At 43.6% G+C, this 17,167-nt stretch overlaps 1 protein-coding gene across 2 annotated transcripts in view; it reads left to right on the top strand.

The window, feature by feature from the left end:
- The window catches only part of LOC124046572 (rho-associated protein kinase 2-like), a 48,616-nt gene that overhangs the window by 21,693 nt on the left and 9,756 nt on the right, over positions 1-17,167 (top strand). For both annotated transcript variants that reach the window (XM_046367098.1, XM_046367097.1), the window contains exons 2-22: positions 2,665-2,746; positions 2,819-2,919; positions 3,051-3,188; positions 11,895-12,155; positions 12,354-12,498; positions 12,717-12,855; positions 13,032-13,123; positions 13,288-13,447; positions 13,598-13,661; positions 13,928-13,939; positions 14,091-14,179; positions 14,267-14,315; positions 14,444-14,579; positions 14,724-14,815; positions 14,995-15,241; positions 15,336-15,442; positions 15,538-15,694; positions 15,810-16,155; positions 16,286-16,355; positions 16,488-16,591; positions 16,844-17,030. In XM_046367098.1, the coding sequence (XP_046223054.1) occupies positions 2,665-2,746; positions 2,819-2,919; positions 3,051-3,188; positions 11,895-12,155; positions 12,354-12,498; positions 12,717-12,855; positions 13,032-13,123; positions 13,288-13,447; positions 13,598-13,661; positions 13,928-13,939; positions 14,091-14,179; positions 14,267-14,315; positions 14,444-14,579; positions 14,724-14,815; positions 14,995-15,241; positions 15,336-15,442; positions 15,538-15,694; positions 15,810-16,155; positions 16,286-16,355; positions 16,488-16,591; positions 16,844-17,030 (2,778 nt within the window). The remainder of the gene's footprint in view (positions 1-2,664; positions 2,747-2,818; positions 2,920-3,050; positions 3,189-11,894; positions 12,156-12,353; positions 12,499-12,716; positions 12,856-13,031; positions 13,124-13,287; positions 13,448-13,597; positions 13,662-13,927; positions 13,940-14,090; positions 14,180-14,266; positions 14,316-14,443; positions 14,580-14,723; positions 14,816-14,994; positions 15,242-15,335; positions 15,443-15,537; positions 15,695-15,809; positions 16,156-16,285; positions 16,356-16,487; positions 16,592-16,843; positions 17,031-17,167) is intronic.

The raw sequence follows: 17,167 nt of genomic DNA, 5'->3' as shown, positions 1-17,167 counted from the left end.
ACTGTGACTGAGGAAAGGCACTACTCCCAATATAAGTGAACCCGGAAATCAATGTAGTTCTCATCATGTGTACGCCTCTTCAATGGTTCAACGTCCCTGTCTGTTCGGTGCTTTCCCGGCTAAGGGGGCAGTAGCACTTCGGCTGCATCAGATTCACAACTGTTAGTGTCCCAGCTAGCAACAAATGTAGAATTACTGATGCTAGCATTGGATGTGCTCGTGGAAGCAGAACAACTTGTCGTTGACAGGTGCAGGTGTAGTACTGCTGGTAGTAGCAATACTACCAGTTGAGCTGGTATGTGTCTCTATGGACACGGGCCTAACTTTCTTTTAAGCATTTATCAATATTCGTACAAAAGGAATGAGCAGCAGCTACATACAGACCATTAGTGGAGTTCCCGCGAGAGAGTAATGGTTAATGTAATTGGATGTTAATTATTTGATTCGGCTACCTGTATTTGACATTGTTGTAACTATATTGTGTTCAGCGAAATAAAATTTTATTTTTGGCAGTCAAACGAGGCTACTCCCGCAAGGAAAAAAACATTACGCAAATGTATAGCCCCGTTTTGAAAATGTGAATCACATGTTTATTTGGCGTACCCCCGCCGGCCATGTAGCTGAATGAAAATGTATCTTTTTTCTCCCCTTCAATGTTTTATTTTTGTGTTGCCAAACAGGAAAGTCCCAATGAAATCAACCAATAATCAAATGAAAACGTGGAAATACAGTAGGCTATTGCTGACTGGTGTGCAGCTGCTACCAACAAACTGATATTTTTATTATTTTCATCCTTTTCTCTCAGCTTCTCCTTCCAATGTTCAAGTTTGACATGCGCATTGTATTCTTCTACAAGCTGGTGTGCATACATTTTGTTAGATGATAGGATTGATAAATGTGTTTTAGTAGATATTGACTTGTCGCTTGTCACCAACTTTGTTCGCACTGCGTCACCCACTGAATCATGTTTCCAAGACGTTGCCATGCAACCCAATACGTTGGCAGGTTTGCAGTGTGCTCCCAAGCAGCAGTGTTTTTTTCACTGTAGTTCAGATATGGTTCAGACCGATACGAAAGAACTGATAAGATAGCAGCAGTGAGTCAGTCATTGTCCCTGCCTTAGCATCACTGACTGAAGAGTTAATACCTGTTCATAATAACATGAACCTATTCCTGAGAGTTAATCTATTTGTGTCTCTATAGTTTAATACACTATCTCTAGGAGTTATGAAGAAATTCAGATTGTTACTTGCGTATATAAAGTACTAGGTGTTTACGTTAGGGTCCTATTTATGTTTCTACCCCGTTGTTAATGTTTGAATCATGGCTCTTCTTATTTTTATGCTCTAAGGTTTCAGTCCTCTCAGTCCCCAATAACCTCTGGACGCACACACAGATGCTGAACATACACCAGTCTGAAAGAAGGGTTCTGAATCTCTCCCGGTGTTGCCCACAAACACGCATGGAATGGACATTCACACTCAAAAGTAGTTCCAGTTTTTGCAATGGGGGAGGGGCGTGGATGGCTCTTGTCCAATGCATGCCCAGTTATGTATGATTGACATGTTGAGTGAGCAGTCAGGATGCTGCTTTGCACCTGAGAAGTAGGTCGCTTTTTTTTCCACCCAGAAAGGATGATACTTAGTGTTTACAGTCCTGTTTTAACTGGTATTTCATAGGAAATGTGGTAACAATGGAATCTTATGTTGATGTCTGAAGTAAATGCAGCTCTTCCTGGTACCTGTAGACTACTTCATAGGCATGCAGGTGCTTTGTGTAATTGCACCTTTACATTTTTCAATTAACCCAAAATGAAGTGATTGGTCATTACCACAATCGGCCATTTTATCGTGATGTTTCTAAATGCCAACTAATACAACTTCTACAGTCCACTATTTAAAAAGTGTGTAGCCTAACTACTTTTTTCCCCTCATGGCTCAAGCCGGGCTACGTAGAGTTTTCTCTAAGGAGGAAATGAATTGCACACTGAGGGACTGGCTTCATGACACAATGACATTATCTTCAGAGTACTGGGCGGGGTGGACCATGTCCTGAATTGCTGTGCTCTAAGGGAGATTGTGTGTGTAAGCGTGTGTCTGTGGGTGTGAGCATGTCTGCATGTGCTTTTTCTCCTTAAATAGTAGTTCTGTGTGAGGTACGTCCTTTATTAGGAAGTGGAGTAGAGATGATGAAACCGCTGGCAGCAAGCTGTACAGTGTACACTGACTTCTGCAGAGTAGAGGGGGAAGAACAGACACACAGGATCAGAGAGGTTATAGTAAGGTTTGTTGTAATGTTATTCTTGGAACAAACTACAAACCTCAAGAGGTTGACACAGATCTGTTGGTGTCAGAGAATGACAGTTGACAAATCCATTGCCCTGCATTCTGTGTTTTTAAGCCTGTCATGAGTTATGTCAATTTCACTTCACCAAATCAAAGTTCTGGAATTCTTTATTTGATCATATTATATGCCCAATTCCTGAATGACATTTACTGAAACGGACAAACATGTTATCCAATGTGGCACTTAAATGTCCCAATTGTTTTGGGTACAAAGTCTAATTGCACCCTAAAAATAACGCTGTCACTTTATGTTTGCTTGATCGCATGTTTTATGTTGGTTTCTCTTTTCCAATGAGTTGGTTTTCTTTCTCTCTTCCAGGATTCTATCAATGCCTTCGTTCTAGATCTGGACTACCCTGCCCTACGGAAAAACAAAAACATAGAAACCTTTTTAAACAGATGTAAGTATACGTTTGATAATAGGTCATGTGAATGTGTGTAATGGATGACTGAATCTTCTCTCCTCCACGCAGATGAGAAGGTGATGGGGCACATACGAGACTTTCAGATGAGGTCTGAGGACTTTGACAGGGTGAAAGTGATCGGCAGAGGGGCGTTTGGTGAGGTTCAGCTGGTGAGATTTTTGTGTTTCATAGAGATGTTAAGGACCTGCGTATTCACTACACCACTTAGTTTTGACTCTGCCCCTATGTCTTTGTCTTCGCATCTCTCTTTCTGACACTTTAATTCCTTTGTTTTCCCCAGGTTCGACACAAAGCCTCTCAGAAAGTGTATGCCATGAAGTTGCTGAGCAAGTTTGAGATGATCAAACGATCTGACTCTGCCTTCTTCTGGGAGGAGAGGGATATTATGGCCTTCGCCAACAGTCCCTGGGTTGTACAAGTAAGGCATGACTAGGGCTGTTACGGTGACCATATTACCGCCGCACTGGCAGTCACGAGTCATGGAAGCAGTCAAATTCCACGTGACTGTTTAGTCATGATAATTAGGCTTCTCCAAGCTCCGATGCTGCTGATGGTCATTAGTAGCCTACCAAACTTGCTAAAAGTCTGTTATTCAGCACTATTGTCTCTCTAATCACTCTAACATCAATGCAAATCTAATCAAACATTTCTATAGGGTATGCAATTTTGTGAGAAGACCGAGTGATGACCTCTATTAAAAAGAGGATCCCATCCGCTTTCTATAGGCTAGGCCTACTAGATTTATCAACTTTGCTAATATTAAGCACATTGCTTCTCTATACAACAGGAGTACAGCCTACCTGGCTGGAATTAAAATGAGCCACAGGAAAAGCGACCTCCATTCGCTATTTAAGTACATAGATCGATATGGATGGGAACCGAAACGGGGCCCGGGGCTAAATTATGAAAGACTGTAGTATGGTTAAGCTCTAACGTTATCGGTTCTGCTTTCGCTACTGGAGAAATTAAGAAAATACATTTCCTATTTATTATTGCTACATAAATGTTATCTTGCACATTTTATCTCACCAACCGTTTATAATTTGCAGTAAGATTAAGACATTCGTCTGATGCATTTTGACTATTCCCAATCCAGAAGAGATGTCTCTGACACAGCACACACAGCCCCCTGCTCTTAATTAGTGACCATGGCTGAGAGAACTAAACGTTCAACAGTGTGGTTACACTTCACCAGATTCGATGCTTGTTGGCACAAGTGCAACAAGACTTTTGCTTGTAAGGGGCGGAAGCACGAGCAATCTGTCCAAACATCTATGGAAAGTGCATCATGTACAGGCAGAGAAACAGTTTTCTACTGCCCAGCTTGTAGTTCCATCTCTCGTTGCCTGATCTACATTAGGTATGTATGCTAGCAGCCTAGAGCCCACACACAGAGTTAACTCAATTATGCGAACATGGGTTCCTGATCAAAAGTAACCATTAGCCAGCTGATTATTTAGCTATTTTTGCGTTTAGAAATTCAATCACCCATTTAAAGATTTTGCTTCTTTTTTGTTAGTTGCAGCTACAATGAACCAACCCACTCCCTCTCTAATACCGCTGGTCCAAGCCAAAAGCCCAAAGCCCCTTCACGCTGGCAGCCAGTGGGAGGATGACTGAGGAGAGGGTGACCAAGTTCATAGTGAAAGGCCGACACCCCTTTGCAATAGTGGAGTCCAAGGGCTTTAAGTAACAGTCTGTCAGTATATATTGTATACATGAGTTGTATACATTTTTGGGGATATAGTAGTATATACACAACAACACAATAATTCAATAATGATAATTCAACACGTTAAAATATTTTTATTTACTGTAGGGAGATGAGCAAGGCACTCAACCCCAAATACAGATGCAGTCGAAGTTTACATACACTTACTTAGGTTGGAGTCATTAATTCTCGTTTTTCAACCACTCCACAAATTTCTTGTTAACAAACTATAGTTTTGGCAAGTCGGTTAGGACTTCTACTTTGTGCATGCCACATTTTTCCAACAATTGTTTACAGACAGATTATTTCACTTATAATTCACTGTATCACAATTCCAGTGGGTCAGAAGTTTGCATACGCTAAGTTGACTGTGCCTTTAAACAGCTTGGAAAATTCCAGAAAATTATGTCATGGCTTAATTAAGAAGCTTCTGATAGGCTAATTAACATAATTTGAGTCAATTGGAGGTGTACCTGTGTATGTATTTCAAGGCCTACCTTCAAACTCAGTGCCTCTTTGCTTGACATCATGGGAAAATCTAAAGAAACCAGCCAAAGATTGTAAACCTCAACAAGTCTGGTTGATCTACACCTGCAATTTCCAAAAGCCTGAAGGTACTACTTACATCTGTACAAGACTGCTTCGATCACGTGGATTGGGATATGTTCCGCACTGCGTCCAACAACAACATTGACGAATATGCTGATTCGGTGAGCGAGTTCCTTAGAAAGTGCATTGATGATGTCGTTCCCATAGCTACAATTAAAACATTCCCAAACCAGAAACCGTGGATTGATGGCAGCATTCGTGTGAAACTGAAAGCGCGAACCACTGCTTTTAACCAGGGAAAGGTGACCGGAAACATGACTGAATACAAATAGTGTAGCTATTCCCTCCGCAAGGCAATCAAACAAGCTAAGCGTCAGTATAGAGACAAAGTAGAGTCCCAATTCAACGGCTCAGACATGAGGTATGTGGCAGGGTCTACAGTCAATCACGGATTACAAAAAGAATACCAGCCCAGTCACGGACCAGGATGTCTTGCTCCCAGGCAGACTAACTTTTTTGCTCGCTTTGAGGACAATACAGTGCCACTGACACGGCCCGCAAGCAAAACCTGCAGACTCTCCTTCACTGCAGCCGACGTGAGGAAAACATTTAAACGTGTTAACCCTCGCAGGGCTGCAGGCCCAGACGGCATGCGCAGACCAGCTGGCTGGTGTGTTTACGGACATATTCAATCAATCCTTATCCCAGTCTGCTGTTCCCACATGCTTCAGGAGGGCCACCATTATCCCTGTTCCCAAGAAAGCTAAGGTAACTGAGCTAAACGACTACCACCCCGTAGCACTCACTTCCGTCATCATGAAGTGCTTTGAGAGACTAGTCAAGGACCATATCACCTCCACCCTACCTGACACCCTAGACCCACTCCAATTTGCTTACCGCCCAAATAGGTCCACAGACGATGCAATCTTAACCACACTGCCCTAACCCATCTGGACAAGAGGAATACCTATGTGAGAATGCTGTTCATCGACTACAGCTCAGCATTTAACACCATAGTACCCTCCAAACTCGTCATCAAGCTCGAGACCCTGGGTCTCGACCCCGCCCTGTGCAACTGGGTACTGGACTTCCTGACGGGCCGCCCCCAGGTGGTGAGGGTAGGTAACAACACCTCCACCCCGCTGATCCTCAACACTGTGGCCCCACAAGGGTGCGTTCTGAGCCCTCTCCTGTACTCCCTGTTCACCCATGACTGCGTGGCCATGCACGCCTCCAACTCAATCATCAAGTTTGCTGACGACACTACAGTGGTAGGCTTGATGACCAACAACGACGAGACGGCCTACAGGGAGGAGGTGAGGGCCCACTGAGTGTGGTGTCAGGAAAATAACCTCACAATCAACAAAACAAAAGAGATGATTGTGGACTTCAGGAAACAGCAAAGGGAGCACCCCCCTATCCACATCGATGGGACAGTAGTGGAGAGGGTAGTAAGTTTTAAGTTCCTCGGCATACACATCACGGACAAACTGAATTGGTCCACCCACACAGACAGCGTCGTGAAGAAGGCGCAGCAGCGCCTCTTCAACATTACTCATCTTATATGTATATACTGTACCCTATATCATCTACTGCATCTTTATGTAATACATGTATCACTAGCCACTTTAAACTATGCCACTTTGTTTACATACCCTACATTACTCATCTCATATGTATATACTTTACTTGATACCATCTACTGCATCTTGCCTATGCCGTTCTGTACCATCACTCATTCATATATCTTTATGTACATATTCTTTATCCCTTTACACTTGTGTGTATACGGTAGTAGTTTTGGAATTGTTAGGTTAGATTACTCGTTGGTTATTACTGCATTGTCTGAACTAGAAGCACAAGCATTTCGCTACACTCGCATTAACATCTGCTAACCATGTGTGTGACAAATACATTTGATTTGGATTTGATTACAAGCAATAGTATGCAAGTATGAACAGCATGGGACCACGCAGCCATCATACCGCTCAGGAAGGAGACTGTCTGTTTTTTTTGCACACACAATGAATCTGGCAGCACAGAGAATCTACAAAAATTCTTCAATTGATAAATGGGCAGCCCGAATCAAAGCAGCGGTAGTGTGGCTCAGAAGATCCTCAATGTCCAAAACAGTCTTGGAAGGAAAAGCAGCAGCTCCTTGGTAAGAAGCCAGTTCAATCTATTAAAGTACTATTTTGAAATTCCCACATTTAACAATTGAATTCGATATTCAAGGATGCGGTAATTAAATGTGTTTTTTGTTGTTCAGGCCTTCTGCAACACTCACTCATCCCTGATGTCAAGACCAGATGGAACTCTATCTAATGATGGAGAGGTTCATGGAGCAGAGTATCCAGCCATCCAGGCAGCAGTGTTGAACCCACGATTACGAAAATCAATGTCCAAGGACAACCTGGACCGTCTGAAGGACAAGGACTTCCTTAAGGCTGAGGAGTTTGTCCAGTTCATGAGAATCCTCCGTACATCCACACTGTGTCATGTGAAAAGAATGACCCCTGTGGACAGATCAAACCTATCCTCAAAAACTGGAAGAGCACTTCACTGTGAAGCATGCAGATACATTTTTGGCAACCATCAAAGAGAAGGTGTGGGAGAACCTCTCCGAACGCTATCAGGATGAGGACATTCAAGCCTTCCTGCATGAGGCCACAGCATTGGAGCCCAGATTTAAAGGGAGGCCGGTGAGTGATGCCGGCAACTGTTGAGGCCGATGTGACAGGAGCAACACGAGTGCTGTCAGAGAAGCCGGAGTAGACAGACAAAGCACCAGCAACAGGAGGAGTCTGAAGGAGAGGAAATGGAGGAGACCGTCCCTCCATTGTACAAAACAAAGATTGCCTTGGAGGACAGGGAGTTGAGGTTGACGATCCAAAAAAACACCTCGTCCCTCAGCGAGCGTGTTGACCTAGAGGTGGAGCTCTACAAAGGCCTGCCTCCCATCTCCATGGCTGAAGATCCTGTGATGTGGTGGTGGGAGAAGAGCGCTACTCTGCCCCTCACAAACATTGCAACAAGCTACCTCTGTGCCCAAGCCTCCTCCACCTCTAGCGAGAGGGTTTTTTTTTTCTGCAGGCAACACAATAAGCCAAAAGAGGTCCCAACTTCTGCCAGAGAAGGCAGGACCCTGTCTTTTGTAAAAATCCAAATAACTTCACAGATCTTCACTGTAAACCATAAACCGTCCCAAATGAACCATAAACAATTAATGAACATGCACCTATGGAATGGTCGTTAAGACACTAACAGCTGACAGACGGTAGACAATTAAGGTCACAGTTATGAAAACTGAGGACACTAAGAGGCCTTTCTACTGACTCTGAAAAACACAGAAAGAAAGATGCCCAGGGTCCCTGCTCATTTGTGTGAATGTGCCTTAGGCATGCAGCAAGGAGGCATGAGGACTGCAAATGTGGCCAGGACAATAAATTGCAATGTTCATACTGTGAGACGCTTAAGACAGCCCTACAGGGAGACAGGACAGACAGCTGATCGTCCTCTCAGTGGCAGACCACGTGTAACGACACCTGCACAGGATCGGTACATCTGAACATCACACGAGTTACACCAGGAACTCACAATCCCTCAAGCAGTGCTTAGACTGTCCGCAATAGGCTGAGAGAGGCTGGACTGAGGGCTTGTAGGCCTGTTGTAAGGCAGGTCCTCACCAGCAACAATGTCGCCTATGGGCACAAACCCACCGTCGCTGAACCAGACAGGACTGGCAAAAAGTGCTCTTTACTGATGAGTCGTGGTTTTGTCTCACCAGGGGTGATGGTCGGATTTGCGTTTAATGTCGAAGGAATGAGCGTTACACCGAGGCCTGTAACTCTGGAGCGGGATCGAGGTGGAGGGTCCGTCATGGTCTGGGGCGGTGTGTCACAGAATCATCGGACTGAGCTTGTTGTCATTGCAGGCAATCTCAATGCTGTGCATTACAGGGAAGACATCCTCCCTCATGTGGTACCCTTCCTGCAGGCTCATCCTGACATGACCCTCCAGCATGACAATGCCACCAGCCATACTGCTCGTTCTGTGCGTGATTTCCTGCAAGAATGTCAATGTTCTGCCATGGCCAGCGAAGAGCCCGGATCTCAATCCCATTGAGCACATCTGGGGCCTGTTGGATCGGAGGGTGAGGGCTAGGCCCATTCCACCCAGAAATGTTTGGGAACTTGCAGGTGCCTTGGTGGAAGAGTGGGGTAACCCCTCACAGTAAGAACTGGCAAATCTGGTGCAGTCCATAAGGCGGAGATGCACTGCAGTACTTAATGCAGCTGGTGACCACACCAGATACTGACTGTTACTTTTTATGTTCATACAAATATTTACACATGTTAATTTTGCTGAAAATAAATGCAGTTGACATTTAGAGGACATTACTATTTTGTTGAGTTTGTTTGTTTTCCAGAAGAACTATTAGTCTTTTTGCAGCCTACCTCCATGCCCCACCCGTGTTGCTCTATACCACTATTTTATTTTGCAGGAAAATATTGTTTATTTCATTTGTCTTACATTTCCATCATCACAACATTAGTCTAAAATAGTGATTTGTTCAAAACATTGCTGTTTCTTTTGTTGTAAATAATTGTTTATTTATTTATTTTACATTTCAGAAAATAAAGCCATGTTAATTCTGTTCTTAATTAGTTTTTATTTTTTCTCCATAAAAACGTAACAAAAGCAGATATTGGTGAGCAGTATTGGTATAAGTAGTAATACATGTAAAATCTTAACGATACATATACATAGATGACATGTAATTTTTTTTCCTCTGCCCCAATTTCAAGACCGGTGCATTACATGTTCCATTCTAAACCAGAATGGAACCACACATGTGTGTGTATATATATATATATATATATATATATATATATGATTAAATCAAGAATAGTCTGATGGGTGACAAAATTAGCCTATCACTTGTGAATGATGCCCAGCCTGAGGCAAGAAACATTGCATACCTTTTTTATTTCTCAAATCATAGTCGCACACCACATATAGCCTAGCCCATAGGTCTTTCTGTTTTGATAAGGTTTGTATCACAACTAAAGTGGCCAAATAACCTCTTAAAATGAGGCACATTAATCCACTTTACAACGGGTCTAGAGCCTAACTGGCATACATACACAGCGCGTGAAATTGAAGTTTGGAGAAGATTATTTTCACCATTAAAAATGCACCTTTTTATAATAAAAGCATTACAAGAGTAATCACATTTGTCACTTGATAATGGTGTTTTCTTGATAATGGAACATTTGTGCATAGCCTACTGCCTACATGAGCGCATTACTGAGCTTATAATGTAAAGAAATGGCTTAATAGTTTCTCAACATTTTAAGCTGAACGTTCATCTGTTGCATCAGGCTCATTGCTTAAAAGTTTTTTTTTAGGCTAGTGGTTGTATCAATTTGGGATCTATCGCATCCCACAACTCTCCCAGACTGTTTGGAATATTTATTGCATAGAATAGGTGAACTTTTGTATTATGGGGGATAGTAGATTGACAGGCTAATCCTTCTGCTGTTTGTTAGGCCTACTCGTATTGTTGGCTGACGAAAAGTAAAAAATGGACAGTTCTTCCAACATCTTTTAATATGCTCCTCAGAATTTAATAAGAACGCACGCAGTTAAGTCCCCGATGTGTCTGTTTCACGCCTGTGAGAAGGACCCGATCATGTGACTGAGAGCCATGTGAGAGAGCAGTGCTTCGGAGCATGAGAGGGGAATTTATAATGCTTATATTCAGCCTAAGGGCACAACGGCCACTGGCTGCAAAAGTCATAGATTTATTTAGGGGGGATTACAGCCACACACATCAAATTGTATTTGTCACATGCGCCGAATACAACAGCTGTAAACCTTCCAGTGAAATGCTTACTGACAAGCCCTTAACCAACAATGCAATTTTAAGAAAAATGTGTGTTAAGTAACACAAAAAAAATAGATTAATAACAAATAATTAAAGAGCAGCAGTAAAATAACAGTAGCAAGGCTGTATACAGGGGCTACCGGTACAGAGTCAGTGTGCGGGGGCACAGGTTAGTTGAGGTAATTGACGTAATATGTACATGTAGGTAGAGTTAAAGTGACTATGCATACATAATAAACAGAGTAGCAGCAGTGTAAAAAAGGGGGGGATAATGCAAATAGTCTGAGTAGTCATTTGATTAGATGTTCAGGAGTCTTATGGCTTGGGTGTAGAAATTCTAGGCAATATTTCAAGTGCTTGTCACATTGTGAATGAGATACTGATGACGTGTGTACAGCCTGTGCAAAAAACAAAGCAGCGATCATGCTTTTCAAGCAACTTTTTTCAAATCATTAGTCGTATCATGCAGCCTTTCAATGTAGTACACATCTAAATGTATAGCCCAATGTTTGCAGAACAACTAAAGTTCCATTTAATATCTCTAAATGAAGCGTACCTGTTTCTTTGTTAACCGCTCAACGCAAAATTGCTGCATGCGCTCACTCCTTTAAAATGTTTGGAGAAAATATCCTATTTTATTCAATTGTAATTCCTCATACTATAACTAATGCCTCGGAATTCTAAGCAAATCTTGTCCGCTGAATGAGCTAATGTAGCCCACAGCCATATGGTATAGTCAGATCTGTACTTAACATGTTTGTTAATTACCGTGAGACTGGCAGTTTTTTGCTTGACAACCACAGGTTGATGAAATGTTGTGACCACCACAGCCCTGGACATGACACACACACTATATATATCACATTAAGACAAATGTATCAAAACAATCAGCACAAACCATATCGAACCAGAAAAGTGTGATGTAAGAGGACCCTTTTAACTTGTATTGTTTTTGCTTTCCGGTCTATGTCTAGTTGTGCTGTGCCTTCCAAGATGACCGTTACCTCTACATGGTGATGGAGTACATGCCTGGAGGGGACCTGGTGAACCTCACCAGTACCTACGATATGCCTGAGAAGTGGGCCCGGTTCTATACGGCCGAGGTGGTCATGGCACTGGATGCCATCCACTCCCTGGGTTTCATCCACCGCGACGTCAAGCCTGACAACATGCTCCTGGACCGCCACGGACACCTCAAACTGGCCGACTTCGGAACCTGCATGAAGATGGACTCGGTAAGGGCAATATTTTCCCCTTGTTCCAGTGGTGCAATGTGCTGAAGAGAGCATTACTCACAATACTTCCAGCAGAATATCTCTAGTGTCTCGCTGTGCTTTAGGTTAACACTTATATCTTAACTGTATATATGCTTGATGATTCAGACCTGGTAAGCTTGAGCTAGTGTATCTAACTGAAGGATTGACTGCTTACAGACTGGGATGGTGCACTGTGACACAGCGGTTGGCACTCCAGACTACATCTCTCCTGAGGTTCTGAAGTCGCAGGGTGGAGATGGTTACTACGGACGGGAGTGTGACTGGTGGTCTGTAGGGGTCTTCATCTTCGAGATGCTCGTCGGTGAGTTGGTGTTGTCTAACTTCTTGGTGTGTATGTTTGCGCTCTTTCTTTATGCCTAAATCTTAATTTCCACTAACTGAAGTCTTTTACTGGATGGTTTATCTGGACCTAAGATATTTAAAGTCTGCCTATAATGGGTTATTAGAGAACTTGGAAGCAAATTGCTTCGAACATGTCGTCATTATTTTGCACCTCATTTCTGTGTTTGTTCCTATTAGGTGACACACCGTTCTATGCCGACTCCCTTGTTGGAACCTACAGTAAGATCATGGACCACAAGAATTCCCTCAACTTTCCAGATGACGTAGAGATCTCCAAAGATGCCAAAAACTTAATCTGTGCCTTCTTGACAGACAGGTAGCAAGGATTAAAAAAAACATAAATTAAGTAACCACAGTTACAAAAACTTTAAGTTACAGTTTGCAAACAAATGTTTGTAGTAGTCCTAATAAACCGACCAATATCCACTGTGTTCAGACGGAACTGTCCCAGCTCTCATAACAGAAGTCCATGGCCCTTTATTTGGCGTTTAGGGAGGTACGACTGGGCCGCAACGGGGTGGAGGAGATCAAGCGACACCCCTTTTTCAAGAATGACCAATGGAACTTTGACAGCATTAGAAACAGTAGGTGTCTCTGTCAAGTCAATTTCATTTAATTATTTTATCATACAAATGTTATCATCCTGGTACAATACACAATATATTACATATGGATAACTAGAAATGACATGAATAACACAAACAAACAAAAAAACTTCTCTCCCATCTCCCGCATTGCTACTGTTCAGCGGCCGCTCCTGTGGTTCCAGAATTGAGCAGTGACATTGACACCAGTAACTTTGATGAGATAGAAGATGACAAGGGTGACGTGGAGACCTTCCCTACTCCTAAGGCCTTTGTGGGCAACCAGCTTCCCTTCGTCGGCTTCACATACTTCAAGGAGGACCAGTAAGACTTGAAATTGCATGTCTCCCTATCACACCCCCGTCCTCATCATGGACAATATTTTGACCTCAGCCATCCACTACACATGAGTTACTAAGTTTCACAAAGTATGAGCTGTTAGTTCCTCATCAAACAACAATGTGTTTCCTCCAGGTTACTAAGCGGTGTGAATAACTCAACAGTTGTGACTGTGAACTCAACAGCCTTGAAAGGAGAGGTGGGTATTTCTATTTTGTGCTTATTAATCTAATGCATAGCTATAATAACAATGTCATAACTGGTCATAATTGTATAATTCCTGTAGTTGAGCTGAGGAGTTGTACACAATCAATCAGGTTCTTAGCGATGCTGAAACATTTTAAGGAGCTTTCCTCCAGTAGCTAAACAACAAGCTAATCCTGGAAAGGCTGTCCGCTCATTGACTTCTCTGCTGACTGAAATTGTTTTGCCGAACTAACTTAATTAATTTCTCATCTGCTGCAGGATATTGTGATGGTAAGTAATCTCTTTCTTGACTCATCTCTGTTTTGAAATCAATTTGCTTTGAACAAATTGTGGTAAAATGATACGCTATAGTGTCAGAGCAGAGTCCAGGTGAAGTGTATCGTAATGGTTGTGCTTTCCCTTCCCTACTCCTCTTGCTCAGTCAGCCAAGCTGCAGAAGAAACTCCACCAGCTGGAAGAGCAGCTCAATAATGAGATGCAGACCAAAGATGAGCTGGAGCACAAGTGCAGGTAGTCATTATACACACTTACTAAAAACCATTCGCGTTACATGTATGATCGTGGGAGATGAAGTTGACCTGCACTCTCTTCCTGCAGAACTGCCACCAGTCGTCTAGAGAAAACCTCCAAAGATCTTGATGAAGAAGTGAGAACTTTGGAGCTACAGTAGCAATATAGCATACAACTACAGCACAAAACTGAGAAAAATGGCAACCAAGAAAGAATACGAGTTGTTCCATTCCAACACTTTCCTTTGTGGTGGTACGTTGACAGGTGAGTAGCAGGAAGGCTCTGGAGTCGAGTCTGAGGCAGCTGGAGAGAGAGAAGGCTCTACTGCAGCACAAGACTGTGGAGAGCCATCGCAAGGCAGAGAGTGAGGCAGACAGGAAACGCTGCCTGGAGAACGAGGGTGAGGATCGCTGGCTGAAAACACACACACACACACACACACACACACACACACACACACACACACACACACACACACACACACACACACACACACACACACACACTGTATACTTTCATATCTAACTTGTGATGTGGTCTGCAGTCAACAGCCTACGAGACCAGCTGGACGAAATGAAGAAGAGAAATCAGAACTCGCACATATCCAACGAGAAAAACATTCACTTACAAAGACAGGTGTGTGTTTCTGCTTTAGGATAAAATGGCTTTGTGTGTGTTTAAGTGCTTGTCTGTTTGTATATGTTAATGTGCATATGTCCACGTATGTATACTGAGTGTTTATGTGCATGTGTTTGTGTGTGATTGGAATGCACATTACAAAGTGACTAACTGACGTGTTCTCCATAATATTTCAGCTGGACGAGGCCAATGCTCTGTTGCGTGCGGAGCAGGAGGTGGCCACAAGGCTGAGGAAGGCCCAGACGGAAACAGGCAAGCAGGTGCAAGCTCTGGAGGCTGGGGGCAGAGAGCTGCAGGACAAGTGCTGCCTGCTGGAGCGCTCCAAGCTCACGCTGGAGAAGGAGTTCATCGGGCTGCAGGCAGCACTGGAGGCTGAGAGGAGAGAACACAGCCAGGGCTCTGAGACCATCACAGACATGCAGGGTGAGTGGGGTTGTGTTTGTATGGGAGCGACTGCATGTATTCACATGTCTCTCGCAGCATGATTTGGCCTTTGGTGACATTTTTCTCTCTGTAGGGCGAATCTCGGGGCTGGAGGATGAGGTTTGGCAGGTGAGACAGGCCCTTTCCAAGGCAGAGACTGAGAAGAGACAACTACAGGAGAAACTCACTGATCTGGAGAAGGTAAACAAACATCCACACTAATTCATATCACTACATCTTTAATTTCTGTACTTTTCTTACTTATTTTTAACCCTCTTTCATATTCACTCCTGTAGGAGAAGAACAACAAGGAAATAGACATGACGTACAAGCTGAAGGTGTTGCAACAGGGGCTGGAGCAGGAGGAGGCATCACACAAAGCCACCAAGGCACGGCTCGCGGATAAGAGCAAGATTGAGTCGATCGAAGGCGCCAAGTCTGAGGCCATGAAGGGTAAGACCATTCCTGAGAACGGGGACAGGAATCAGTCTTCGGTAAATAAACTAAACTCTGGTTAGCAGGGTGAAATCTAATTAAATAAATCACTCCTCTTGCTCTCTTCCCCCAGATATGGAGCAGAAGCTGCAGGAGGAGAGGGCGTCAAAGCTGCGTGTGGAGAACAGGATGCTGGAGCTGGAGAAACATAGCAGCATGCTGGACTGTGACTACAAGCAGTCCCTGCAGAAACTAGACGAGCTTCGCAGGCACAAGGAGAGGCTCACCGAGGAAGTGAAGAACCTGGCCCTGAAGATCGAGCAAGAGACCCAGAAGCGCAGTCTTACCCAGAATGACCTGAAGGCCCAGAACCAGCAGCTAAATGCCCTGAAGACCTCTGAGAAGCAGCTGAAACAGGAGGCCAACCACCTGCTGGAAATGAAACGCAGCCTGGAGAAACAGAACCAGGAGCTACGCAAGTCAGTCAACATTCTGACTTTCTTTTCACTCCCTTTAATGTTTTACTTTTTTTTGCAAATAATAATGCAGACAGAAAATGCCGTGACAATAAAACAAACTCGAAGGATTAATTTGTGTTTGTGACCACAGAGAGAGGCAGGACTCAGATGGCCAAATGAAGGAACTTCAGGACCAGCTAGAGGCTGAGCAGTATTTTTCTGTAAGTCTGCTGCAGCTATAACACTTAATGGTTGCTTTTTGACAGTGGAATCCTAACTTGAGAACTTGCATTCTAGCACACTTGAAGTGTGTATTTGTGTTTTGAAGATGCTCATCTCTTTGTGTTGCCCAGACGCTGTATAAGACCCAGGTGCGGGAGTTGAAGGAGGAATGTGAAGAGAAGAGCAAACTCTACAAGGACATACAGCAGTCACTTCAGGAGTTACAAGAGGAGAGGTGAGTACAAGGAAGTGGCGTTGCCCTACTGACATTAGTCTACAACTCAAGTCCTGCTGAACTTATAAACATCTGACCAGATATCCAGAAGATGATGGGCTTCTCTAGGGTCTGGTTTAAGCCTTCTTCCTCTTTACGGAATTCTTGTAATGAATATCGTTATTGATTTATTTACAGAAACGACACAAAAAAAGAACACAACCAACACCCATGTTCAATTCACCATGTGACATATTTGACCCCCCCCCCCAGGGACTCCTTGGCAGCGCAGCTGGAGATCACTCTGACCAAAGCAGACTCGGAGCAGCTGGCTCGCTCCATCGCTGAGGAGCAGTACTCAGACCTGGAGAAGGAGAAGATCATGAAGGAGCTGGAGCTCAAGGAGATGATGGCCCGACACAAGCAGGAGCTGGGCGAGAAGGACATCACCATCGGCTCGGTGAGTCGGCAGTGGTCCATGTTCCTCTGGTCAGGATTTGCTCAAGGTACTTGAATTTGGCACTCTGAAATTCATATGCTGGAATACCTTGAAAGTCAGACATTTTCTCAAGTTGGTACTTGAAAAGGAGGAGGAGA

Source organism: Oncorhynchus gorbuscha, linkage group LG10 (genome assembly GCF_021184085.1).
Source record: "Oncorhynchus gorbuscha isolate QuinsamMale2020 ecotype Even-year linkage group LG10, OgorEven_v1.0, whole genome shotgun sequence".
NCBI classification, from domain to species: Eukaryota; Metazoa; Chordata; class Actinopteri; order Salmoniformes; family Salmonidae; genus Oncorhynchus; species Oncorhynchus gorbuscha.
This window is presented reverse-complemented; position numbering and strand designations above follow the sequence as displayed.